A 27475-nucleotide genomic window follows, 5' to 3' on the forward strand; every position below is an offset into this window, starting at 1 on the left:
TATGTCATCTTTGTCGACAGGAATAGTGCCGGAAGACTGGAGGATAGCAAATGTTGTCCCCTTGTTCAAGAAGGGGAGTAGAGACAACCCTGGTAATTATAGACCTGTGAGCCTTACTTCGGTTGTGGGTAAAATGTTGGAAAAGGTTATAAGAGATAGGGTTTATAATCATCTTGAAAAGAACAAGTTGATTAGCGATACTCAACACGGTTTTGTGAAGGGTAGGTCATGTCTCACAAACCTTATTGAGTTTTTTGAGAAGGTGACCAAACAGGTGGATCAGGGTAAAGCTGTTGATGTGGTGTATATGGATTTCAGTAAGGCGTTTGATAAGGTTCCCCACGGTAGGCTATTGCAGAAAATAAGGAAGTATGGAATTGAAGGTGATTTAGCGGTTTGGATCAGTAATTGGCTAGCTGAAAGAAGACAGAGGGTGGTGGTTGATGGCAAATGTTCATCCTGGAGTTCAGTTACTAGTGGTGTACCGCAAGGATCTGTTTTGGGGCCACTGCTGTTTGTCATTTTTATAAATGACCTGGAAGAGGGTGTAGAAGGATGGGTTAGTAAATTTGCAGATGACACGAAGGTCGATGGAGTTGTGGATAGTGCTGAAGGATGTTATAGGATACAGAGGGACATAGATAAGCTGCAGAGCTGGGCTGAGAGGTGGCAGATGGAGTTTAATGCGGAAAAGTGTGAGGTGGTTCACTTTGGAAGGAGTAACAGGAATGCAGAGTACTGGGCTAATGGCAAGATTCTTGGTAGTGTAGATGAACAGAGAGATCTCGGCATCCAGGTACATAAATCCTTGAAAGTTGCCACCCAGGTTAATAGGGCTGTTAAGAAGGCATATGGTGTGCTAGCCTTTATAAGCAGGGGGATTGAGTTTCGGAACCACAGGGTCATGCTGCAGCTGTACATAACTCTGGTGCGGCCACACCTGGAGTACTGCGTGCAGTTCTGGTCACCACATTATAGGAAGGATGTGGAAGCTTTGGAAAGGGTTCAGAGGAGATTTACTAGGATGTTGCCTGGTATGGAGGGAAGGTCTTACGAGGAAAGGCTCAGGGAATTGAGGTTGTTTTCGTTAGAGAGGAGAAGGCTGAGAGGTGACTTAATAGAGACATATAAGATAGTCAGAGGGTTAGATAGGGTGGACAGTGAGAGTCTTTTTCCTCGGATGGTGATGACGAACACGAGGGGACATAGCTTTAAATTGAGGGGTGAGAGATATAGGACTGATGTCAGAGGCAGTTTCTTTACTCAGAGAGTAGTAGGGGTGTGGAACGCCCTGCCTGCAACAGTAGTAGACTCGCCAACTTTAAGGGCATTTAAGTGGTCACTGGATAGACATATGGATGAAAATGGAATAGTGTAGGTCAGATAGGCTTCAGATGGTTTCACAGGTCGGCGCAACATCGAGGGCCGAAGGGCCCGTACTGCGCTGTAGTGTTCTATGTTCTATGTTCTATATGCCATCCTAACTTGTGAATTGTTCCCTCGCCTGTTCAGGTCCCTCAGTTACAGGTATTGAACCACCCTCTACAACAGCCCTTCACACACCTGCGGGGAGCAGAGAAACACACAGCTGTGGAACTCTTCAAATTGGTGAGTATAAACTTTCACATTCTGCAACCAATTTGCTTTGTCGTACTTATCAATTTCCCTCTGTTTCCAAGGAGACAACATTGTGGGACTTCTTTCAGGAGGAAATTAGGAATCTACCTATTTCTCCACCAATTCCAGTACATTCCAATATCCCATTTACAAGAGTCATTGCCCCCACCTGGGGGTAAATTTACTTGAAATGTTAAACATGAGTAAACAGGTGAGCATGGCAAGTGGAAAATGACCTGTGATCATTCAATCCTAGAGCTGGTTCAGAACTTGAAGTTGGTTTAAGGCAATTACACCTTCAAGTTTGGAGTTGAAACACAGTCAGAGTAAAATTGCATAACCTTGTACAAGAGGAACATAAATTGAGTTGATGCCTCCTTCTGTGTGGGAATTTATAATGTGATGCTGATCGGTCCTCCTGAGAAACATGACAGGTTCACTATGAGATCCATTTTGCTGCAAGATCTGGGAATCCGCCTGGTATTGGAGGCAATCTTGTGACCTGTCTTGGAAATATATTGGGACACAGTCGGGATAAAGGATGAATGATTAGTTTGATGACACGTGGTGTGGGAAGTTACAAAGGGGCATGGATAGACTAAATGAGTGGGAAAAACTGTGGCAAATAGAGTTCAATGTGGGAAAATACGAGATCATCCAACTTGGATCCAAGAAAGAGAAATCAAAGTACTAGAAGTCCTCACTTAAAGTTGGCTCACTTCACAATGTTTCACTTTAACATTGTTAATAAAGTACCGTCAGTATATTGGTTTAACATGCCAATTTCATTTTAACGTTTTTTGTCACAGATGACTTCTTCTGTGGTCTGACTGCTCACATGACTTTTCCTGCAGCGCATTCACTCTCACCCTCAGCCCCTCTTCCTCACCCTCAGCCCCTCTTCCTGACTCTCCCAGTCTTACCATTACTCCCTTCTTGCCACTCCCGGTCTTGCTGACTATCCCCCCCCCACCCCCCCCCCCCCCCCCGCGCCCCCCCATGATTCCCCCTCTTGCCACTGCCCCCTTTGCCTCACGGCCTCTGTTCTCGAGGTCTGTCCTTCAGCACCTGCCAACTTCTGGCTTCGCCCCTGAACTCGCAGGAAGTCCTTGCTTCCACCTAGTGGCAGACGATGGTCAATGTGGGAGCTGCTAATTGCACTCGCCAACATTTGTCAATGGGCTCAGGTCAGTCGACGTATTGAGGTGAGAAGAGGTCCTATAATTTTGTTAAAGACCTTTATTTGTATATTGTATTTTTTTATATTTAGTGATACATTTAGTTTTACAGGTTATTTCAACAAGGAATACACAGTGCTGCACATATATGGCGCAGTATTTCAACCTGTACATTGTGTTTTTCCAGGCAGGAAATGTCCAAAGGAACTTAACTCCGATTTTAACATTGATTCCTATGGGAAATCATGATTCATTTAAAGTCAATTATTTGGAACCACGATTTTTGAGAATGCCAACACAACCTCAAATGAGGACTTAATGTATTTTCTTTATAGTGAGCAGTTCTGTGGAGTCTTCACAGCAGTTCTGTGGAGGAGCAGAGGGATTTAGGGATCCAAGTATATAAATCACAAAAAACCATTGGAGAGGCACAAAAAATGATCAAAAAGGCGACTGTAATGTGAACCTTCAGCTTAAGGGGGCCGGAGAGCAAAGAGGAAGGAGGTTATGCTTAATTTGTAGAGAGCGTTGGTCAGACCTTATCTAGAACATTGCCTTCAGTAGGGGCAGCACGGTAGCATGGTGGTTAGCATAAATGCTTCACAGCTCCAGGGTCCCAGGTTCGGTTCCCGGCTGGGTCACTGTCTGTGCGGAGTCTGCACGTCCTCCCCGTGTGTGCGTGGGTTTCCTTCGGGTGCTCCGGTTTCCTCCCACAGTCCAATGATGTGCGGGTTAGGTGGATTGGCCATGCTAAATTGCCGTAGTGTCCTAATAAGTAAGGTTGGGGGGGGGGGGGGTGTTGGGTTAAGGGTATAGGGTGGATACGTGGGTTTGAGTAGGGTGATCATTGCTCGGCACAACATCGAGGGCCGAAGGGCCTGTTCTGTGCTGTACTGTTCTATGTTCTATGTTGCGGGCTCTGCACCTCAGGAAGAATTTACAGCTTTGGAGATTTAGCAGAGTGATACCAGGGCTTAAAGAATTAAATTGTGTCAGATTGCTTCGACTAAGTTGTATTCTCTCAAGTGTTGAAAATCAAGAGGTGATCTAATTAAGCTATTCACAATGTTTAAATGAGTTGATAAGAACGATGGAGACAAACTATTCCGTCTCATGGCGGAATCCAATTAAGGGGCCATAAACTTAAAATTAGGGCTCGACCATTCAGGGTAATGTCAGGAAACACAAGGGTTGTGAAAATCCAAAACTCCCCTACCCAAAAAAGGCTGTGAATACTGAAACTTTCAGAATTAAGATCGACAGATTTTTGTAGCGAGGAATGTGAAGAAATGCTCAATGCTCAATGTCGTTGCTCAATGCCGATATCGTAATCGGCGATCGGGCAGAGAATCTCTTCCGATGCCCAAATTGGGGTTTGACGCTGGTTTTCGAGTCTCCGCCTCTCTGAAATGGAGTCATCGCGTTGTGCGGCGCACGCCTTTGAAGGCCTCCCCCGATGCTCCGCCCACAATGGGCCGAGTTCCTGACCGCACGGTTGACGTGTGGTTTGAACGGCTGGGAACCCGGCGCGTGGTGGCCGTGGACTGTGTCCAGCGCCGCCACACTCGGCCAGGAGCCGTGCCTCTGGCCTGGAGAGCTTCTGCGAGGGCGGGGGGACTGGTGGGGGTGGCCAGGGGTGGCCTGTGGGGTGGTATTTGGTGCATGGCCGGCGCTATGCCATGACCGCTGCAGGCCAGGGCACCGGCCATTCTCCGGCTGTTTTTGCCGCGGGAGCCGGGAGCTTTACCCGGCGCCACTGCTAGCCCCTCACCCGACCCGGAATCGGTGAGGGGTCGGCGCCGATTTTGGCGTCGCAAAACGCCCTCAAATTCTCTGATCCTGCCGGCATTTAGCCGCTGAAACGATGAATCGAGCCCAGGGTATGTCGATTGCAAATGTTAGTCAATGTATGAGCTACAATCTTTGCTTTGTTCTGTTTGTAATAAATTCTGTTTGTAAATTAAAGTTTGGCTTCCACTGTTTGTAACAGCCTGACTTTGTCTGTATGCTCTTCGTTTTACCCTGTTTCCCTGTGATATTGTCATTCCTCCATTTCTGTAATGGTGCAGCACTGTCTGTCTGCGTGTGATGTGGAGATGCCGGCGTTGGATTGGGGTGAGCACAGTAATAAGTCTTACAACATCAGGTTAAAGTCCAACATGTTTGTTTCAAACGCTAGCTTTCAGAGCACTGCTCCTTCCTCACCCGAAGTGTCCCACTCTGCCTGTCTGTCATGGTCTGTCACTGCCTATGAGGGTCTTTCTCTGTCTGACACTTGTTGACTGACTGTTTATAATGGCATTGCTCTGCTCTTTCACAACCAGAGTGTTGCTGTCTACCCAATGCTCCCATACTGGGTGCGGTTCTTAAGTTTTCCCTTTCCTTTGTTAGATTCTGCGGTTTCTACAAGCTGAGATGCTCCAAGGCAGGAACGAGATCATCCTTGGGAATTTTATTGCACAGAAGGGAATATCAAATCCCACACTCCGGAATGAGATATTTTGCCAGGTGGTGAACCAGATGTGGAAGAACCCAGACATGGAAGAGTGGCAGCGAGCTTGCCTGTTAATGGCCACCTGCCTGAGTTGCTTGCGGCCCTCTCCTGACCTCGAGAAGCCTCTACTCAAGTGAGCAAATCTTACTAGCTTGTTTGGAATGGAAGGGAGCACCAGAGCCTCTCATGGGATCAGAATCAGAAAATGACTTTTCACCTCTTGTACCTATATTGCAATGATTGAATAACGTGACTCACCCACACACACTCGCCATATAGCCATGAGGCAGGATCGAGCGAGGGTAAAGTTTCAAAGTAAAAAAGAAAACACTGGGTGGAATTCTTCGTCCCAGTGAAGCAAAGGATCCCACCGATGGAGAATCCAGTAATTGGCCCACCGAAACAGGGCATTTGGTTCAATTGCTCCATGCTCCATACAACCTCCTCTCTCATCTCGCCCTACCAACCCAATCCTCTACTCCTTCCTCCCTCAGCTATCTATCTGGCTTCCACTGAAAATATCTCTGTTGCATCCAGTGTATTCAGGCCCACATGTGGTTCCCACGGTAGTTTTCAGACCAAAGTCGGCTTAGCTGATCCCAGAGGAGTGACAGTACGAACTCTGCAATTTTCTCCCTTGGGCGAGAGGATGGGAAATTTTTAATTTCCCACCACTATATATTGATCCCTGCAGACAATGTTTCGAGGTGAGCTGATAGCTGCCTTTAGTCTAACCTGTGCTTTACCTGCCTGGGAATCTTTGAAATCATTCAAATGGTAAATGTTTTGTTCCCCGGTGTTAACGTCCATCAAGTTCACAAAAAGTGATCTGATAATGGCTCCCTGATTGTGCCTGTTCTTTGCAGTAACACTGACATTACAAAGTGATGCACAGTATAAAACAGCTAACCCTGCGTCTATACTCACACAGGTACGTGTCTGACCATGCCATGGAAGAATATAGGGCCTTGTGCCAACATAAAGCCCTTGGTGCCATGCAACAGAGCCAAGGCAGGGCCTTCCCTCCAACCCAGCTGGAATGGACTGCCAATCGCAGGCGAGGACAGATGGTGCTTGACATTCACCTGCTTAATGGTATTTACCTGAGTCGAGTCATGTCATTGACTCAAGTTTATTTATACATTTTATAGTTCATTTGAAAAAATAGTGTTAATGTCCAGTCTCCCATACCTCAAAATAAGTCTCCTCTTTTTTCTGTCCTTGAGTATAGAAACATAGGAGCATAGGAATTAGGAGTAGAACTAGGCAAATCAGCCCATTTGAGCCTGCTCGGCCATTCAATTAGACCTTGGCTGATCTCTTCCTGGTCTCAAATCCACCTCTCATTCTAGATACCCCCATAGCATGTTTTTCAGCAGCGGGATCTCCTGAGATTTCCCATTGAAGCCACTTCCCACCACCTGGAAACCCGCAGCGGGGGTTTTCCATCAGCAGGACTGGAAGATCCCGCTGGCAAGAACAGCTGGAAAATCCCCCCATAAATTCTCTCTATAGACAAGACAATGGAATGGAAAACATGGATACAACATTTCTGATACATTATCAAGGTGCATTTCCTGTCTACAAAACCTTGAGCCCTGTTGTCACATTTTATTTGCACTTCTATGTTAACTATTCTATTATAAATTTCTGTGGCCGGGATTCTCGGCACTTCCCACCTGTAAAATCTTGTGGTCCGGCCACCGTGCAACCCCCCACGGTGGGTTCCCCAGTGGCACAGCAAGCAACACATATGGTCATTGACTTTGGTGGAACCGGAAGATCCCAACAGGAATGAATAGCGAGCCGCCATCATTGCCGGGAATCCCGCCACGGGGACAGGGCTGGAAAATCCAGGCCGATGTCTCCACATCTAATGGTAAATGTCGATGTGAACATGTCGGCTGTGATCACCTACCAATGGTGGCCCTGATTTGCCTCATTAAAACCCTTCAAATTTTAGTAGCTCCAATTAAATCCCTTTTTGTGGTCGAATGAAGGGACCCCAGTTTTTAGTGGTCTTAATTCACAACTAAACCATTTCGTACTTGTTATCATTTCAATGAATCTCCTCTGAATCTTCCCCATCCTTCATAAAGTGCAGTGCCCAAAACCAAACTTGACATTTCAGCTGTAGTATAACTAATAGTTAGCCCAGAGTTTTGCACTGATTTTATTCCACATTTATAAAATCTGGCACCCCATGTGACTTATACAAGGTTTCTCAATTCTCCTGCCTTTTGAATGGCGGTGAAGTGCTTCAGGATGTGAAGTTTGCTACAGAAATGCTCATTCTTTCTCGCAGCTCCACACATACATGGAACAGCAACCCACCTTCCACCAGATAGACAGACTAGACTGCCAGTCCCCATTCTACTCCTTGGAATGATACTCATATGCAAAGTTTTTTTTTTAGGAAATATTTTATTGAAGCATTTGTAATTTTCACAGTTTACAGTTCAACATTTTAACACTCCTTAAACGACCCACACAAAAAACATAAAAACAACATCCCCTACTACCCCCGCCCTATATCCTAAGTGTACTAAGTTCCCTGTCCTTGTCTTCCACGACCATGCCTCTCATTTTCCTCCCCCCCCCTTACTGCTGACGTTCAATTTTCCTTGAAGAAGTCGATAAACGGCTGCCACCTCTGGGCGAACCCCTGAATTGATCCTCTCAAGGCGAACTTAATCTTTTCCAGCCTGAGAAACCCTGCCATGTCACTGACCCACACTCCTGACTTTGGAGGCTCCGAGTCCCTCCATCCCAGCAAAATACGTCTCCGGGCTGTCATAATATCCCACTCATGTATATAATGAGATGCAGACAGGCAGTGATTGACACATAGGATGACCAGTAAGCATACAACACAGTACAGCCAATCACCAGACAGGACACTACCACTATAAAGCCAGAGGGCACTACGTTTCCCGCTCTCTCGGGACCTAGCCACTGAGACAGTCAGAGTCCGCGAGCTAGGAAGTGCAAACACCATATGGTAGCTAGTAAGTCTGGTCAGGCTACTACAAGGTCACCGGTCAGATCAGTATAGTGTCGACCCACAGCTGAATATGTATAGCAGTTCTACAGTTGAATAAAACAATGTTGGATCTTCTCCAGTGTTAGACGTCTGTATCTAGCTTCCCTGCGTCAAGTGCAGTTCACATCGAACCAACCTGCCTAGCATATCATGGTACCAGAGTGTATTTGATATTGACGGACCTACGTCGAGTGAATCAGCATTGACCAGCAAGCAGCCATCCAGCGAAATGGAAAACATCCAGCCTCCTCCTTAACTCCGCATCTCCGGCAACCTCGGCGCCAACTGGAAAATCTTCAAGCAAAAGTTCCTCTTGCACATCGAGGCCTCTGACCTCGAGGCAGCATCGGATGCCAGGAAGATCGCGCTATTTCTCTCCACTGCGGGGAGATCACGCCATCCATATCTCCAACTCCCTTACGTTCGCCGACGGCGAAGATAAAATGAAATTCAAAACAGACCTGCTGAAGTTCGACAGCCACTGCGACATTGAGGTGAATGAGAGCTTTGAACAGTACATCTTCCAGCAGAGACTTCAGGGTAACCTTTTCACTCCTCCTTGACCCATCTATGACTCAACGGCTGATTCCATGATCCGGGATCAGATCGTTTTCGGGGTCCACTCCGACTCCCTGTGGCAACAGCTCCTTAAAACCAAACAGTTGACCCTCTCTGTCGCTATTGAGACGTGCGTTGTCCATGAGCATGCCAAGAATCGTTACTCCCACATCAGGGCGGCAAAAACTGCAAAATTGGCCTCCCACGAGGCGGAAAAGGTGTAGGCCATCGCACAGATGCAGGGCCTGAGCATCGAGGAGAGTGGCCATTTTGCGCGCTTTTCCCGGATCCCTGTACATGCGCGCCATAACCGAGTGGACGACGCGACCGACAACCCGACTGTGCAGGTGCATACGTCGACCGACCGCACTGTGCATGCGCGATGGCGCATGGAATGCGCTGACGGCAGCATCATGACGTGTCTGAATTGTGGCTCTACCCACTTAAAGCAGCAATATCCGGCAAAAGGACGCCGATGTCTCCAGTGTGGCAAGCTTGGCCACTACACAGCCCTTTGGAGATCTCTCCACCGCTCAGCAGCCAGCGATCCCAGCTGCGGCGCAGAAGTGTCCGCTCAATACAGCAAGGCATGCCAGATTCCGATCCCGACAGCCCAACGGACCCTGATGCTGACTGCCTCAAGTCTCTATATTGGGTGGGCATCATAACCACACATGAGCTGGCCTCCACCACACCTGCGCAACGCCTCTCTATCCTCAGTGTGGATCCCGACGACGTGTGGTGTGCTGACCACACAGTTAACAAGGCTCGCATCCTATTTAAACTGGACACGGGCGCGTCTGCAAACCTCATCTCACATTCCGACCTCAACACCATCCAGGCCCGACCAAGCATTCTTCCACCGGCCTGCCAGCTCCTTGACTACAATGGCAATCCCATAGCTGCCAGTGGCTTGTGACAACTAGGGATATCCAACAAGGCGATCAAGGCAACATTACGGCTTGAAATCATCAGGCCTGACAGGGCATCCCTGCTTGGTGCTCGCGCCAGCAAGCTCCTGAACCTGGTTCAGCGAGTCCACACCATGTCATCGTCACCGGCGACGGCCTCGCCCGATGGAAATTTGCAAGCCGACAGAGACGACGTTATCACGCAGTACCACAGCGTATTCGATGGAATGGGCACGCTCCCGTACCGATATAAAATCCTGCTCAAGCCGAACGCCACCCCTATCATTCTTGCACCACGCCGGTTGCCTCAAGGATCGACTGAAAAAGCAACTACAGGACCTCCAAGACCAGGGCATCATCTTGAAGGTCACAGAGCCAACAGACTGGGTCAGCTCCATGGTCTGCGTAAAGAAGCCATCAGGGGAGCTCCGCATTTGCATTGGCCCTAAGGATCTAAACAGCAACATCATGCGGGAGCATTACCCGATCCCGAAACGCGAAGAGTTAACCAGTGAGATGGCTCATGCCAAATTCTTCACTAAGCTGGACGCCTCCCGGGGCTTTTGGCAAATACAGCTGGACGCGTCCAGTCGCAAGCTGTGCACGTTCAATACCCCGTTCGGTCGCTACTGCTACAACCGATGCCTTTCGGCATCATATCTGCCTCCGAAGTGTTTCACCGCATCATGGAGCAGATGATGGAGGGCATCGAGGGGGTGCGAGTATACGTGGACGACGTAATTATCTGGTCCACAACGCCCCAGGAACACATCGCTCGCCTCAAGCAGGTCTTCCAGCGAATTCATGAGCATGGTCTCCAGCTGAACAGGGCCAAGTGCTCATTTGGTCAATTGGATATTAAGTTTACAGGTGACCACATCTCGCAGCAGGGTGGACGGCCAGACGCCGACAAGGTCTTGGCGATCAACGTCATGAAGACCCTGGAGGACAAGAAGGCGGTCCTCCGCTTCCTCGGGATGGTCAACTTTCTTGGGAAATTCATTCCCAATATGGCATCCCATTGCCTGGTATGGAGGGTGCTAGCTATGGAGAAAGGTTGAGTAGATTAGGATTGTTTTCGTTGGAAAGACGGAGGTTGAGGGGGGACCTGATTGAGGTCTACAAAATTATGAGAGGTATGGACAGGGTGGATAGCAACAAGCTTTTCCCAAGAGTGGGGGTGTCAGTTACAAGGGGTCACAATTTCAAAGTGAGAGGGGGAAAGTTTAAGGGGGATGTGCGTGGAAAGTTTTATACGCAGAGGGTGGTGGGTGCCTGGAATACTTTACCAGCGGAGGTGGTAGAGGCGGGCACGATAGCATCATTTAAGAAGCATCTAGACAGGTATATGAATGGGCGGGAACAGAGGGAAGTAGACCTTGGAAAATAGGAGACAGGTTTAGATAAAGGATCTGGATCGGCGCAGGCTGGGAGGGCCGAAGGGCCTGTTCCTGTGCTGTAATTTTCTTTGTTCTTTGTTCACACCACGGCCCTCCGCCATCTCGTCAAGAAGTCAACGGAATTCCAGTTGGTGCCCACACATGAAGTGGAATGGCGTGAGCTGAAGGCAAAGCTCACCACAGCCCCAGTTCTAGCGTTCTTTGACCCAACCAAGGAAACCAAGATATCAACTGATGCAAGCCAGGACGGCATTGGGGCGGTGCTCCTCCAGCGAGATGACTCCTCGTCCTGGGCTCCAGTGGCATATGCCTCCAGGATCATGACGCCCACTGAGCAACGGTATGCCCTGATCGAAAAGGAGTGTCTGGGTCTCCTGACAGGAATAGTCAAGTTTCATGACTACGTTTACGGCCTGCTGAAATTCACGGTAGGAACGGACCACAGGCCTCTAGTCCACATAATCCGGAAGGATTTAAATGACATGATACCTCGGTTACAGCGAATTCTTCTTCGACACCGCCGCTATGACTTCAAACTTGTCTACACGCCAGGCAAAGAGCTGATCATTGCAGATGCCCTATCCCAGTCCATCACCATACCGTGTGAACAAGGTGACTTCATCTGCCACATAGATGCGCAAGTGCAATTGTGTGCCACCAACCTCCCAGCCTCTGACGAACGTGTGGTCCAAATTCATGAGGAAACAGCCAAGGATCCTCTACTGCAGCGTGTGATGCAGCACCTTACCCATGGCTGGCAGAAGGGACAATGTCCCCAATTCTTTAACGTGAAGGACGAGCTGACGGTTGTGGAGGGAATCCTTCTGAAACTCGACAGGATCGTTATTCCTCAGAGGCTGTGGTGCTGAGTCAACTCCATTAGGGTCACCTTGGAGTCGAGAAATGCCGACGCAGAGCTCGGGAGGTGGTTTATTGGCCGGGCATTAACCAGGACATTGCCAATTCTGGACATGGAGTCACCCTCCCTTCCAGAGCCTCTGACATGACGTCCGCAAATCCTTGCCAGAATCGCCTCAACTTCGGACACGCCCAAAACATATGTATATGATTCGCCGGGCTTCCCCCACAGCGTCCGCACCTATCCTCCACTTCCTCAAGATCGTGACCTCTCCATGGTCCAGAGTAGGTGTAGACCTTTTCCGCGCCAAGGGGCGTGACTACGTACTCCTGGTCGACTACTTCTCCAGTTACCCAGAAGTGGTGAAACTTTCTGACCTCACGTCGAAGGCGGTAATCAAAGCCTGCAAAGAAACGTTCGCCAGGCACGGGATGCCGCTCACGGTAATGAGCGACAACGGTCCATGCTTTTACAGCCAGGAATGGTCTGATTTTGCAGAGTCCTACAACTTCCGTCACAAAGAACAAAGAAAATTACAGCACAGGATCAGGCCCTTCGGCCCTCCCAGCCTGCGCCAATCCAGATCCTTTATCTAAACCTGTCTCCTATTTTCCAAGGTCTACTTCCCTCTGTTGCCGCCCGTTCATATACCTGTCTAGATGCCTCTTAAATGATGCAATCGTGCCCGCCTCTACCACCTCCGCTGGTAAAGCGTTCCAGGCACCCACCACCCTCTGCGTAAAAAACTTTCCAAAAGAACAGAGTCCACGAGCTAGCAAGTGCAAACACCATGTGGTAGCTAGTAGGTCTGGTCAGGCTACTACAAGGTCACCAATCAGATCAGTATAGTGTCGACCCACAACTGAATATGCAGTTCTATAGTTGAATAAAACAATGCTGGATCTTCTCCAGTGTTAGACATATGTTTCTAACTTCCCTGCATCGAGTGCAGTCCACATCGAACCAACCAGCCTAACACATCACGTACCAGGAAGGAGAAGGCCAGAACATCGGCCTCCCTCCCCTCCTCCCGGGCCCCCGGATCTTCTGATACCCGAAATATTGCCAATTCTGGACATGGAGTCACCCTCCCTTCCAGAGCCTCTGACATGACGTCCGCAAATCCTTGCCAGAATCGCCTCAACTTCGGACACGCCCAAAACATATGTATATGATTCGCCGGGCTTCCCCCACAGCGTCCGCACCTATCCTCCACTTCCTCAAAAACACCTGCTCATCTGGGCTACCGTCATGTGGGCCCTATGAACCACCTTGAACTGGATCAGGCTAAGTCTGGAACACGACGAGGATGAATTGACCCTCTTCAAAGCCTTTTCCCATAATTCGATTTCCAACTCTCCCACCAGCTCCCCTTCCCACTTTCTCTTCACCTCCCCGATAGGGACCCCTTCCCACTCTATCAACTCCTTACATATCTCCGAGACCCTCCCCTCACCAACCCCCGTTTTTGACATTACCTTATCCTGCAGTCCCCTCGGGGAGGCGAGGAAAACTTGGAACTTGACTCCGGACAAAGTCCCATACCTGTAGGTACCGAAACCCGTTCCCACCCGGCAATTCAAACTCCTCCTCAATGCCTCCAGGCTCGGGAAACCCTCCTGAATGAATAGATCCCCAAATCTCTCATTCCCTGCTCGCTGCCACCTGCTAAAGCCCCCATCCAGCCCCGCCGGAACAAAACGATGATTGTCGCAGATCGGTGACCACACTCCAATCTCATGTGCTGTCTCCATTGTCCCCACACCCTCAGGGCTGCCACTACCACTGGGCTTGTGGAGTACCGAGCGGCGAGAACGGCACGGGCATCGTCAATAAAGCCTGCAAACTTGTATCTTTATCGCTCCCAAACCGACCCCCCCCCCACTACCTACTTCCTGACCATCGATATATTAGCCGCCCAGTAATAATTAATAAAACTCGGGAAGGCCTAGCCCCCCTCCCCACGGCCCCGTTCCAGAAGTGCCTTCTTCTTCCTTGGGGTTTTACCAGCTCACACAAAACCCGAGATTGCCGCATTCATTTTCCTAAGAAAGGACAAATATCAGGAGACATTGAAAAGAAAACAACAGTCTCGGGAGGACTGTCGTCTTCACCCTCTGCACCCTCCCCGCCAGTGTCAGCGGGAACATGTCCCACCTGCGGAAATCCCTTTCCATCTGATCGACCGCTTTGCTCAGATTTAACTTGTGGAGCTGTCCCCAATCCTTAGCCACCTGGATCCCCAGACCTAAAGCTCCTCCCCACCACCTTAAAAGGTAACACCCTCAGTGTCCTATCCTGCCCCCATGCCTGAATCGCAAACACCTCGCTCTTTCCCATGTTTAACTTGTAGCCTGAGAACCGCCCAAATTCCTCCAGTGTCTCCATAATTCCATAAAGCAGTAAATCGTCCGTGTAGAGTGACACCCTATGCAAAGTTAACTGTTTGCAGGATTCAGTCAGAAATCATTTTCATTTTATTTTATTTCTTTTTATCAGAGGATAAGGTTGCGACTGAGGTGGAGTCCTGGACAACAGGCGAGGAGCTTGCCAACTGGATTTTAAAGTCCCGGTAATATATGCAAAGATTTAAACCAAATGCACTGGAGAGAGGGGCAACCAACACAGACAGGCATACGACCCGTCCAGACACAATGGGCATAATTTAGTGGGGCCCACTGGAGCATGTATGATGACGGAGGACAATAAGAATCAGGCAGGAGTTCCTGTATCAGATTCCCGGCATCGGGAAAACTGTCGCAAATTACGTTAGGTGCATGAGAATCCTGCTCACTGGCAGCTCGATGTAAATTAGGCTCCTCAACCTAGTGACCCAAGCCGGGAATCGAACCTGGGACCCTGGATCTGTGAAGCAACTGTGCTAACCACTGTGCTGCTGTGGTGCCCATTATGCTACCGTGCTGCCCACTATGAAATGTATCCTTACATTTGAACTCTTTAGCCCATTCTGTTGAATCTCTGCTGCACTCCCAGGCGGAATCAATATCTTATCTGAGGAGCAGTGCTCAGAACAGAACACTGTACTGTTGAGTTCTAACTAGAGCTTTATAGAATTGTAGCATAACTTCATGCCTTTCAGTTCCAGAAATTGAGAGGTAAAGTTTAATATTTCAATTGTATTTCAAGTTATTTTTGTAGCTGCCCATGAAGCAGTGTGCAGTACGATGCAGTTAGGTGCAGTAAGATGCACTTCTTGCGAGGTACAAAACCTTCCTGTGGGCGATTTGAAGGGTTTGTCAATAGAGAACACTATTCCTGATCTGTGCAAAGAGTGGGATTCAGGGAGCAATCGTCTGTTAGTTTTGTGTCCTTTGAGGGCAATATGCATATGTTCTTGTGTCAAGCTGGATTGAACACTTACCCTCTTCTTGTTGTTGATGTGCCCAGGGGACAGGAGGATGAACAGAGAGGTTGGACAGTGTCCTTGCACACCGGTGAGGAATGGAGAGACATGCTTGGATGTGATTTTGTCATGGATCTGATTTCTGAAATTGAAGAGCTCGGCTTTTTCCCAACACAGTTGTCAACCTCCTTCATCCAGCCAGGAGTAATTGGGAATTCTTACGAATCACATCCAGGTTTTGACGATTGCTCTCTGTGAGTAACTCTAGCTGGATAAAAACAATTCCAGTTCATTCTCATTCGAGAAAGTATTTGATGTGCACAGGTGAACATGTTACAGATTAGATGAACCAGTTGGCCTTTTCCTGATCAACACTCATGTATATTCATGGTTGGGAGGAAAGTTTCCTTTGTTCAAAGTGACATGTACAGTGGACAGATTTATGATGTCACTGCCCATGTCACATTAGAACATAGAACATAGAACAGTACAGCACAGAACAGGCCCTTCGGCCCTCAATGTTGTGCCGAGCCATGATCACCCTACTCAAACCCACGTATCGACCCTATACCCGTAACCCAACAACCCCCCCTTAACCTTACTTTTATTAGGACACTACGGGCAATTTAGCATGGCCAATCCACCTAACCCGCACATCTTTGGACTTTAACGATGTTTATCTCCCATTATACCATAGACTCAGAAATAGCTCACTGTTGAAGACTGACTACACCCAGAACCACCTGTCTACTATCACCTTTCTCAGTGCCTCCACTGCGTTGTTGGAGTGCTGGAACATTCTACTTCGCCTGACAGTCCTGTGCCAGCTTTTCCCACTAGCAGTGAAAATTAATTCTCTTCAAGTACATATCCGATTGCCTTTTGAAATGTTTCTACGGAATCTGCTTCCACCAATCTTTCAGATGATGTGTTCTAGGTATCACAGCCCTTTGGTGCGAAGAACAGTTTGTTTCCATGTCCAAAGTTGCCAATTATTTTAAATCTATGACCTCTTGTTACCAGACGTAAATTTCCATAGAATCCCTACTGTGCAGAAGGAGGCAAATCGTAACATCGAATATACACCGCCGCTCTGAAAGAGCACCCTACCTAGGCCCACTCACCCACCCTGTCCCCGCAAACCCACTGGTACATGCACATCTTTGGACAATAAGGGGCAATTTAGCATGGTCAATCCACCTAACCTGCACATCTTTGGACTGTGGGAGGAAATCGGAGCACCAGAAGAACACATGGAGAATGTGCAAACTGTTGCCTTTTTACCCTTTATGTGAACCACAAGCTGTTTCTTATATTGACCAAATGACCACACAACCAGTATGTTAGCTCAAAAATACTGTTTATTAATAACACAAGATTTGTATCTCTATGCAATAATACACACGGCTCCGTACTAAAATGCACCTAACATAAGAACATAAGAACATAAGAACTAGGAGCAGGAGTAGGCCATCTGGCCCCTCGAGCCTGCTCCGCCATTCAATGAGATCATGGCTGATCCTTTGTGGACTCAGCTCCACTTTCCGGCCAGAACACCATAACCCTTAATCCCTTTATTCTTCAAAAAACTATCTATCTTTACCTTAAAAACATGTAATGAAGGAGCCTCAACTGCTTCACTGGGCAAGGAATTCCATAGATTCACAACCCTTTGGGTGAAGAAGTTCCTCCTAAACTCAGTCCTAAATCTACTTCCCCTTATTTTGAGGCTATGTCCCCTAGTTCTGCTGTCACCCGCCAGTGGAAACAACCTGCCCGCATCTATCCTATCTATTCCCTTCATAATTTTAAATGTTTCTATAAGATCCCCCCTCATCCTTCTAAATTCCAACGAGTACAGTCCCAGTCTACTCAACCTCTCCTCATAATCCAATCCCTTCAGCTCTGATGATCCAACTAAGATGATCCTTACTTAGCTTCAAGTGTGCGAGATAAGGCCTTTATCATAGATTATCATAGAATTTACAGTGCAGAAGGAGGCCATTCAGCCCATCGAGTCTGAACCGGCTCTTGGAAAGAGCACCCTACCCAAGGTCAACACCTCCACCCTATCCCCATAACCCAGTAACCCCACCCAACACTAAGGTCAATTTTGGACACTAAGGGCAATTTAGCATGGCCAATCCACCTAACCTGCACATCTTTGGACGGTGGGCGGAGCACCCGGAGGAAAGCCACGCACACACGGGAAGGATGTGCAGTCTCCGCACAGACAGTGACCCAAGCCGGAATTGAACCTGGGACCCTGGAGCTGTGAAGCAATTGCACTATCCACAATGCTACCGTGCTTCCCTTATCGGGGTCCAATTGGTCGGTTGGAAGTCTTCAGGTTTGTCTCGGCGGGCTCGTCCTTCAGGTAGCGATCACGGGTCCTTGAACTTGGCTAGGTGATATGCAGCAATTGGTCGCACACAGGCCGGTCCAAAAGAGACCGATCTCTAGTGCGCAGGGCTTTTTATCCTTTGTCTCTTTCGTGCCCTTTTGGGCCGTCCTTACTCCAGGTCGAATAGATCGATAGAGTTTTGATCACCCTCATCGATCTCAACCAATTAGGGGGAGGATACCTCGATGGCTGGGCGGGTCCTAGCTGTCATTGTCCCAGGCACGTAGGCCTTTTCCAAATAAGCAGGGGTGACGCCGGTTAGTCTGCTATCGTTGATGGTCCTTAATGCGAATGCTATTGTCTCAGGAAAATGGCAATTGATTCTCAATGGATGCAAGTTTCAGCAAGTCTGGTTTCTTTGCACAATACACAGAGGTTGTGTACCTATCTGTGTCCCAAATTGACCACAATTCACATGGTCCTTTGCAGGTGGCCATTTTACATGGCTACTAATCCCACACAGACAAGTGGAGAATGTGCAAACCCACACAGACATGGGGAGAATGTGCAAACCCACACAGACATGGGGAGAATGTGCAAACCCGCACAGTCACGTGGAGAATGTGCAAGCCCACGCAGACACGGGGGGAATGTGCAAACTCACACAGACACGGAGAGAATGTGCAAACCCACACAGACACAGGGAGAAGGTGCAAACCCACAGAGACACGGGGAGAATGTGCAAACCCACACAGGCATGGGGAGCATGTGCAAACTCCACATTGAATTTTACCCAAGGCCAGAATTGAACCCGGGTCTCTGACGCTGTGAGGCAGCAGTGATCACCTCTGTGGCACCATTTCTTTCTATCTGCTTTATCAAAACCCCTCATAATTTTGAAAATTTCTATTAGATCTCCCCTTAATCTTCTCTAACCTAAACAGAAACTCTCCGCTCTGAGGAGGAAAATCACAGATTCTTCACTATGTCTGCATAACTGAAGTTCCTCAGCCCGAGTATCATTCTGGTAAATCTGTTCTGCACCCTTTCCAAGACTTTGACATTCTTCCCAAAGTGTGGTGGCCAAAAATGTGCTTCAGGTCTTGTGCGATTTTCCCAGTCAGTTTCTGAACATTTGAATATCTTTCTAAAAGTTTGAGGTTTCTGTAGGGATCATAACACTATTCACAAAACCAATTAACCCATATGCTTTCTTAATTGCCTCATCAAGTTGCCATTCTATTTTCAAGATTTTGTCAATATATACCCACAGGTCCCTCTGCTCAAAATAGTAGCATTTGGAATAGATTATGCTTCCTCTCCATGTTTAGTGTGTATATTAAATTACCCATCTGCCACATCTCTGCCCATATGCACAGTCTATGTCCTCCTGAAGTCTGCCAATGTCCTGCTCACTATTTCCTACATTACCATGTTTGGTATTGTTCGCAAAGTTCAAATTATATATATTGTTGTGGGCCAGGGTTTAGAGAACCCCAAGTGTATCATGGAGTTCACCTGACCCACAACTTTTAATAGATTGTGGTTATGGGGAGCACACGGCCCACTCTGCAGGTGTGATGCAATAGAGATCAACAGTACTTTTACATTAAAACAATGTTTATTTATGAAACCAGTTAATACTTTATATACCCACAGTAAACATCTTAATAACTATCAACACCAATAAATCCCCCAAAGAATACAGAACTCTATAAGTAACTCTGAATCTTTCCGTGCAACATCCATAAGACAAAAAAAAACCTTTTTACAGAAAGACATTACGTTTAACTTCTCTACAGAAACAAGTATTATTTTTAAATCACCAAAGGATCTGGAGACAGTCTTTAGATTGCAGAGAGAGATCTTTATACAGCTCTCAAAGCAAAACTAAAATGCACCCTGCAGCAGACAGCCCAAAGCAAAAGTAAAAGCAGACATACAGCCTAGCTCCACCCTCTCTCTGACATCACTGCAACCATCCGATAAACACCCATTTCTTAAAGGTACAACCACTACAGCTATTTTATAAACACCCATTTCTTAAAGATACACCTACTTCAGCTATTTTATAAACACCCATTTCTTAAAGGCACATCCACTACAGCTGTTTTATAAACAGCACGGGCATGTGGGCAGCACGGTAGCATGGTGGTTAGCATAAATGCTTCACAGCTCCAGGGTCCCAGGTTCGATTCCCGGCTGGGTCACTGTCTGTGTGGAGTCTGCACGTCCTCCCCGTGTGTGCGTAGGTTTCCTCCGGGTGCTCCGGTTTCCTCCCACAGTCCAAAGATGTGCAGGTTAGGTGGATTGGCCATGCTAAATTGCCCGTAGTGTCCTAAAAATGTAAGGTTAAGGGGGGGGTGGGGGGTTGTTGGGTTACGGGTATAGGATGGATACGTGGGTTTGAGTAGGGTGATCATGGCTCGGCACAACATTGAGGGCCGAAGGGCCTATTCTGTGCTTTACTGTTCTATGTTCTATGTTCTAAACACCCATTTCTTAAAGGTACATCCACTACAGCTATTTTATAAACATCCATTGCTTAAAGGTACTCTCACATGATACCTCCCCCAAGAAAAAAAAATGAACTATCAACTTCAAGATGGTTTCATTCTTCACTTTCCTTTGAGAAATATTGACAGTGAATGTACGTTATTTTAAAAAAAAAACAGAAAACGCAAACATTTATTATAACATAGTCCACATTAGTTCTTCTTCCTCCAACTGAACTCCTTGATTGACAGTCTCTCTGAACAAGAAGGTCTCTGCACGATCCATCCATTTCTCTACACCTCAGCATTTCTCTTTAAAGTCAGATACTTTAGTTCAATCTGATCACAGAGTCCCTTGTAATTCTCCAACATAGGAGCATTGGTTATCACAGCTTTCAAGCAGTCAAATGCCTGTTAAAACTCCGCTGTCCACATAAATTTGCTATGCTTCTTTGGCAAGTCCACACTGCTAAACTTTGGCACAGATTTCCGGTAAAATCCACTCATGCCAAGAAATCGCATTGTCTCCCTTTGTGTCGAGGGTATCGGAAAATCCCCATTAACTTTTTTTTTCACATCCCGTGGGACCATTCGACCCTGTCCGATTGTATGGGCAAGGAAAGTGACCTGGGATTTTCCAAATTCACTTTTGGCTAGGTTTACCACCAAACGCGCCTCCTGAAGTTGATCGAATAACTCCATCGGATGTTTCAAATGTTCTTTCGATGTCTGGCTGAAAATTACCAGATCGTCGATATATACCACACAATTGGGTAATCCTGAAACAACTTTGTTAGTTGAAATGTGGCTGGGGCATTTTTCATGCCAAATGAATTGGTATATACCATCTGGAGTCACAAAAGCTGAAATCTCTTTCGCCCTTTTGGATAAAGTTACCTGCCAGTAACCTTTAAGTAAATCCAGTTTGGAAATAAAAGCTAATTGTCCCACTTTCTCAATGCAATCCTCCAAACATGGGATAGGATAAGAGTCCGTTCTTGTAACTGCATTAACCTTTCTATAGTCCACACACAACCGTTGGGTACCATCTGGTTTAGGTACCATCACTATGGGTGAGCTCCATTGGTTGCAACCCACTCCAATTATGCCATTTTTAAGCATACTCTCAATTTCTTTGTTAACCTGTGCCAATTTTAATGGGTTAAGTCTATATGGATGTAGTTTAATTGGAACACATTTCTGACGTCTACACCATGTGTAGCCATTTTAGTGATTCCCAACTTATCTCCACAAACTTGCCCATGTGATAACAATAACTCTTTCAGGTCAGTCCGCCTTTCCTCTGGAAGGTAACTCAACAATTTATCTCAATTTTTAAGAACATCCTCATTTTCCAATTTAATTTGAGGTATGTCAAATTCCATGTCATCTTTGTCACTTTGAGCTGTAATTATTAAAACCTCCTCCTTTTGCTCTCCTTCCTTTTCAAAGTACCTTTTAAGCATATTCAAATGACACACTCGGTAAGTCTTCCTTCTATCTGGCGTTTTTACCACATAATTCACCTCACTTAATCACCTTTCAATCTGATAAGGTCCAAAAAACCTTGCTTTTAAAGGTTCACCTACCACTGGTAACAATACTAAAACTTTATCTCCATTGGCAAAATTGCAAACTTTGGTTTTCTTGTCCGCTACCCGTTTCATCACATTTTGTGAAACTTTTAAATGTTGCTAATTCCCCTGCTCTCTTAAATTGTTCCCTAAAACCTGACACGTAATCCAATAATGTAAGTTCTTATTTCTTATTCCATATTTTTCCTTAATCAATTTAAATGGTCCCCTTACCTCATTCTGTGGGAAGTCCATATCTAGTAAAGAATTTAAGTAACTCCTCCACAATCTTTTTAGCTGTAATATTACGTACTGGAATGGCCTCTGGAAACCTAGTAGACACATCCATTATCGTCAAAAGATATTGATTCCCACTTTTCGTTTCAGGAAGCGGTCCTACGCAATCAATTAGGACCCTTGTAAAATGTTTCTCAAATGCTGGACTGTGTATTAAGGGCGCTGGTTTCATCACTGCTTGAGATCACTTGACATGTGTGACATGATTGACAAAATTTAACTACATCTTTATGTAGTCCAGGCCAATAAAAATGTTTCTGGATTTTAGCTTGAGTTTTCCTTATTCCCAAACGACCTCCCACTGGTACCTCATGTGCAACTTGCAACACCTCCTTTCTATACCCTACCGGCAATAGTGCTTGATGAACTTCTGCCCACTTTTCATCTGCCTGCGTATGTAAAGGTCTCCATTCTCTCATCTAGATACCATTTTTACGGTAATAACACTCCAGTATACACTCAGATTTCTCTTCTGTGTATGCTTTCTGATACATCTTTTTTTATTTATATATCTTTCTGTTGTAACTCAGCCAATTTTTCTGAACTAAAAATATCCACCTCATCCTCCATCTGTTCTTGTTCTTTTTCAACCATCTGATCAAAAATCGTTTCTGATAATTGAACTTCAACTTTATCTTCACTCTCTGATTTCTCCTCTGATCTTAACCTGTGACTTTGCTAGCTTGTTATTACACAGTCCGGAAAAATCCCAGCATACTCGTAGAACACTTCAGTTATCTGATTTTCCAGTGGCTCATCAACCACAGTAGGCATCACTCCCACTTGCGATCCAGCTATATCATTACCCAAGATAGTTTCTCTATTACTCCTACTACCACTTCACCACTCTTCACTGGACTTTCCAACCTTACCTTATATAATGGAACACTACTCTTCTCACCATGAATTCCACATATTACCACCTTTTCTGTCAATATTCCTCCCAAACTACATAACTCCTCAGCTCTTACCATTAAAGATTGACTAGCTCCTCGTGCTAGACATCACCATCCGAGGAAAAATGCTCTCGCTGTCCACCCTATCTAATCCTCTGATCATCTTGTATGCCTCAATTAAGTCACCTCTTAACCTTCTTCTCTCTAACGAAAACAGCTTTAAGTCCCTCAGCCTTTCCTCATAAGATCTTCCCTCCATACCAGGCAACTTCCTGGTAAATCTCCTCTGCACCCTTTCCAATGTTTCCACATCCTTCCTATAATGCGGCGACCAGAACTGCACGCAATACTCCAAATGCGGCCGCACCAGAGTTTTGTACAGCTGAACCATAACCTCATGGCTCCGAAACTCAATCCCTCTACCAATAAAAGCTAATGATGTGGAGATGCCGGTGTTGGACTGGGGTGAGCACAGTAAGAAGTCTTACAACACCAGGTTAAAGTCCAACAGGTTTGTTTCAAACACGAGCTTTCGGAGCGCAGCTCCTTCCTCAGGTGAATGGAGAGGTATGTTCCAGAAACATTTATATAGACAAAGTCAGAGATGCTGGACAATGCTTGGAATGCGAGCATTTGCATTTGCCGGTAATCAAATCATTACAGATCCAGGGAGAGGGATAATCACAGGTTAATTGTCTCAAGCCAGAACAGTTAGTACGATTTTCCAAGTCAAGGCCAGATGGTGGGGGGTGGATGTAATGCGACAAGAATCCAAGATCCCGGTTGAGGCCGCACTCATGCGTGCGGAACTTGGCTATATGTTTCTGCTCGGCAATTCTGCGTTGTCGTGTGTCCTGAACACCGCCCTGGAGAACGCTTACCCGGAGATCAGAGGCTGAATGCCCTTGACTGCTGAAGTGTTCCCTGACTGGAAGGGAACATACCTGCCTGCTGATTGTCGCACGATGCCCATTCATTCGTTGTCTCAGTGTCTGCATGGTCTCGCCAATGTACCACGCTTCGGGACATCCTTTCCTGCAGCGTAAGAGGTAGACTACATTGGGCGAGTCGCACAAGTATGTGCCGCGTACCTGGTGGGTGGTGTTACCATGTGTAATGGTGGTATCCAAGTCAATGATCTGGCATGTCTTGCAGAGATTGCCCTGGCAGGGTTGTGTGGTGTCGTGGTCGCTGTTCTGAAGGCTGGGTAATTTGCTGCAAACAATGGTTTGTTTGAGGTTGTTTGAAGGCCAGTAGTGGAGCTGTGGGGATCACCTTGGCAAGATGTTCATCTTCATTGATGATGTGTTGAAGGCTGCGAAGAAGATGTCGTAGTTTCTCCGCCCCAGGACAAAGGGTACTCTGTCAGTGGTGTCCCGTGTTTGTCTTCTGAGGAGGTTGGTGCGGTTTTTTGCTGTGGCGCGTTGGAACTGTCGATCGGTGAGTCGAGCGCCATATCCCGTTCGTATGAGAGCATCTTTCAGCATCTGTAGGTGTCTGTTATGCTCCTCCTCGTCTGAGCAGATCCTGTGTATACGGAGGGCTTTTCCATAGGGGATGGCTTCTTTAATGTGTTTTGGGTGAAAGCTGGAGAAGTGGAGCATCGTGAGGTTGTCTGTGGGCTTGCGGTAAGGTGAAGTGCTAAGGTGATCGTCCTTGATGGAAATGAGTGTGTCCAAGAATGCAACAGCATTTGGAGAATAGTCCATGGTGAGTCTGATGGTGGGATGGAATTTATTGATCTCATCGTGCAGTCGTTTCAGTGATTCTTCGCTGTGGATCCAAAGGAAAAAATGTCATCGATGTATCTGGTGTATAACGTCGGTTGCAGGTCCTGTGTGGTGAGGAAGTCTTGTTCAAACTTGTGCATGAAGATGTTGGCATATTGAGGTGCGAATTTGGTCCCCATTGCTGTTCCATGCATCTGGATGAAGAATTTGTTGTCGAAGGTGAAGACGTTGTGATCTAGAATGAAGCGGATGAGTTGCAGAATTGCGTCTGGAGATTGGCAGTTGTCGGTGTTGAGGACTGAGGCTGTTGCAGCAATGCCGTCGTCATGGGGGATGCTGGTGTAGAGTGCCGAGACATCCATTGTGATGAGGAATGTTCCTGGTTCAATTGGTCCATGGGTGCTGAGTTTCTGTAGGAAGTCGTTGTATCACGACAGAAGCTGGGTGTACCTTGTATGATGGGTTTCAAGATGCCCTCGATGTGGCCAGAGAGGTTCTCACACAGGGTCCCATTGCCTGAAACGATAGGACGGCCTGGTGTGTTGGCCTTGTGTATTTTCGGAAGGCAGTAGAGATCTCCAATGCGGGGATTACGTGGGATGAGAGCATGTAGGGTGCTCTGAAGGTCTGGATCCAACGTCTTGATCAGCCTGTTGAGTTGGCGGATGTGTTCCTTGGTTGGATCTGCGGGTAGATGCATCAGTCGCATTCACAAGGCAACCCCGAACGTCACCCTAGCACAACGCAACGCCATCCGCGCTCTCAAAACCAACCGCAACATCGTCATCAAACCAGCAGACAAAGGAGGGGCCACCGTCATACTGAATAGAACGGACTACTGCAAAGATGTATACCGACAACTCAACAACCAGGAACACTACAGACAGTTACCCGTAGATCCAACCAAGGAACACATCCGCCAACTCAACAGTCTGATCAAGACCTTGGATCCAGACCTTCAGAGCACCCTACATAGAACATAGAACAGTACAGCACAGAACAGGCCCTTCGGCCCTCGATGCTGTGCCGAGCAATGATCACCCTGCTCAAACCCACGTATCCACCCTATACCCGTAACCCAACAACCCCGCCCTTAACCTTACTTTTTTTTTAGGACACTACGGGCAATTTAGCATGGCCAATCCACCTAACCCGCACATCTTTGGACTGTGGGAGGAAACCAGAAAGTCATCAGGTTTAACTTCTCTGCAGAAACAGGTATTACTTTTGAATCACCAAAGGATCTGGAGACAGTCTTTAGTTTGCAGAGAGAGATCCTTATACAGCTGCTTGCTTTGCCTGCAGCTATCCAGCTCTCAAAACGAAACTAAAATGCACCCTGTACCAGACATTCCAAAGCGAAAGTAAAAGCAGACAGACAGCCCAGCTCCACCCACTCTCTGACTTCACTGCAGCCATCCGATAACAGCCATTTATTAAAGGCAAACCCACTGCAGCTATTTTATAAACACCCATTTCTTAAAGGTACATCCACTACAGCTATTTTATAAACACCCATTTCTTAAAGGTACATCCACTACAGCTATTTTATAAACACCCATTTCTTAAAGGTACTCACATGACTATATATATCTCTATGACGGGAAATGGATACTCTCCAGAGTTCTGAGCAATTCTGGTTTGCCGATCACAGCATTTTATATGTCAGGTGTTTCTCAAATAGTTCTCAAATATCCTGTACAATTTTAGATTATCATTTATAAACCTATTCTTCTCCAAGTGAAAATCAATTTTGCACTTGACAATGATCTCCAGTAGTTTTACCAACATTGACATTAGATTGTGATTGCCAGGTTTATATGCTCTGCCTTTTTAAATCACTCCCATATCACAGAAAGATTGAACAATTGTGATCAGAGCTTCTGTTATGGAAAGGAGAAGTAATTGCGGTGGTAGCTGAGCATTTAAAATTGCCTGTGACACAGTCAGAATCATTGGAAATGGCAAGAATTCAATTACAGATGAAACAGCTTGAACATGAAAAAGAGTTAAAGCAGCTTGAATTCAAAATGAAGGAAAAAGAAAGAATAACCCGAGCAGAACAAAAAGTGAGAGAGAGGAAAGGGGAAAAGAAAAAGAGAGAGAGAAAAAAGTGAAAAAGAGAAAGACTTTGAACTTTGGAAACTGGCCCTGAAAAGTGAACGTCAATTGAGATGGTCGGAGGTAGACTCACTTGAGGGTGAAGGACCAGGTGAGACTTAAAAAGGGCTGGGTTAGTCAGGTGTTTCACTCTGGATTTGACGGAAGGGCTTGAGGGGTAGCGTTAATGGTCAGCAAAAGAGTACGGTCCCAGATGGAGAATGTGGTTGCAGATCAGGGGGATAGATATTTGATTGTGACAGGGTGCTGGTAAATGTATATGGTCCCAATTGGGACAAAGTGAGATTTGCGAAGAAGGTGTTCGGGGTCATCCCCGATTTAGACACGCACAAACCCATAGTCTTTATTGTGTTGTGTTGAGCACTGTCTTAGTTGTGTTGAGCACTGTCATTGATTGTTGTGTTGAGCACTTTCATTGCCTGTTGTGTTGAGCATGGTCTTTGCCTGTTGTGTTGAGCACTCTTTGCCTGTTGTGTTGAGAACTGTCTTTGTTGTGTTGAACACTTGTTCTGTTGAGCACTTTGTCTGTTATGTTGAGCACTGTCTTTGGCTGCTGTGTGAAAGAACAAAGAAAAGTACAGCACAGGAAGAGCC

General features: G+C 46.7%; 1 protein-coding gene across 1 annotated transcript in view; it reads left to right on the plus strand.

The window, feature by feature from the left end:
- myo15b (myosin XVB) overlaps positions 1-27475 on the plus strand; it is a 709406-nt gene that overhangs the window by 355405 nt on the left and 326526 nt on the right. Inside the window, exons 27-31 of the mRNA XM_038776546.1 lie at positions 1513-1608; positions 5187-5422; positions 6221-6384; positions 14560-14632; positions 15469-15678. Of these exons, the coding sequence (XP_038632474.1) occupies positions 1513-1608; positions 5187-5422; positions 6221-6384; positions 14560-14632; positions 15469-15678 (779 nt within the window). The remainder of the gene's footprint in view (positions 1-1512; positions 1609-5186; positions 5423-6220; positions 6385-14559; positions 14633-15468; positions 15679-27475) is intronic.

The sequence above is a fragment of the Scyliorhinus canicula genome, chromosome 18 (assembly GCF_902713615.1).
Source record: "Scyliorhinus canicula chromosome 18, sScyCan1.1, whole genome shotgun sequence".
NCBI classification, from domain to species: Eukaryota; Metazoa; Chordata; class Chondrichthyes; order Carcharhiniformes; family Scyliorhinidae; genus Scyliorhinus; species Scyliorhinus canicula.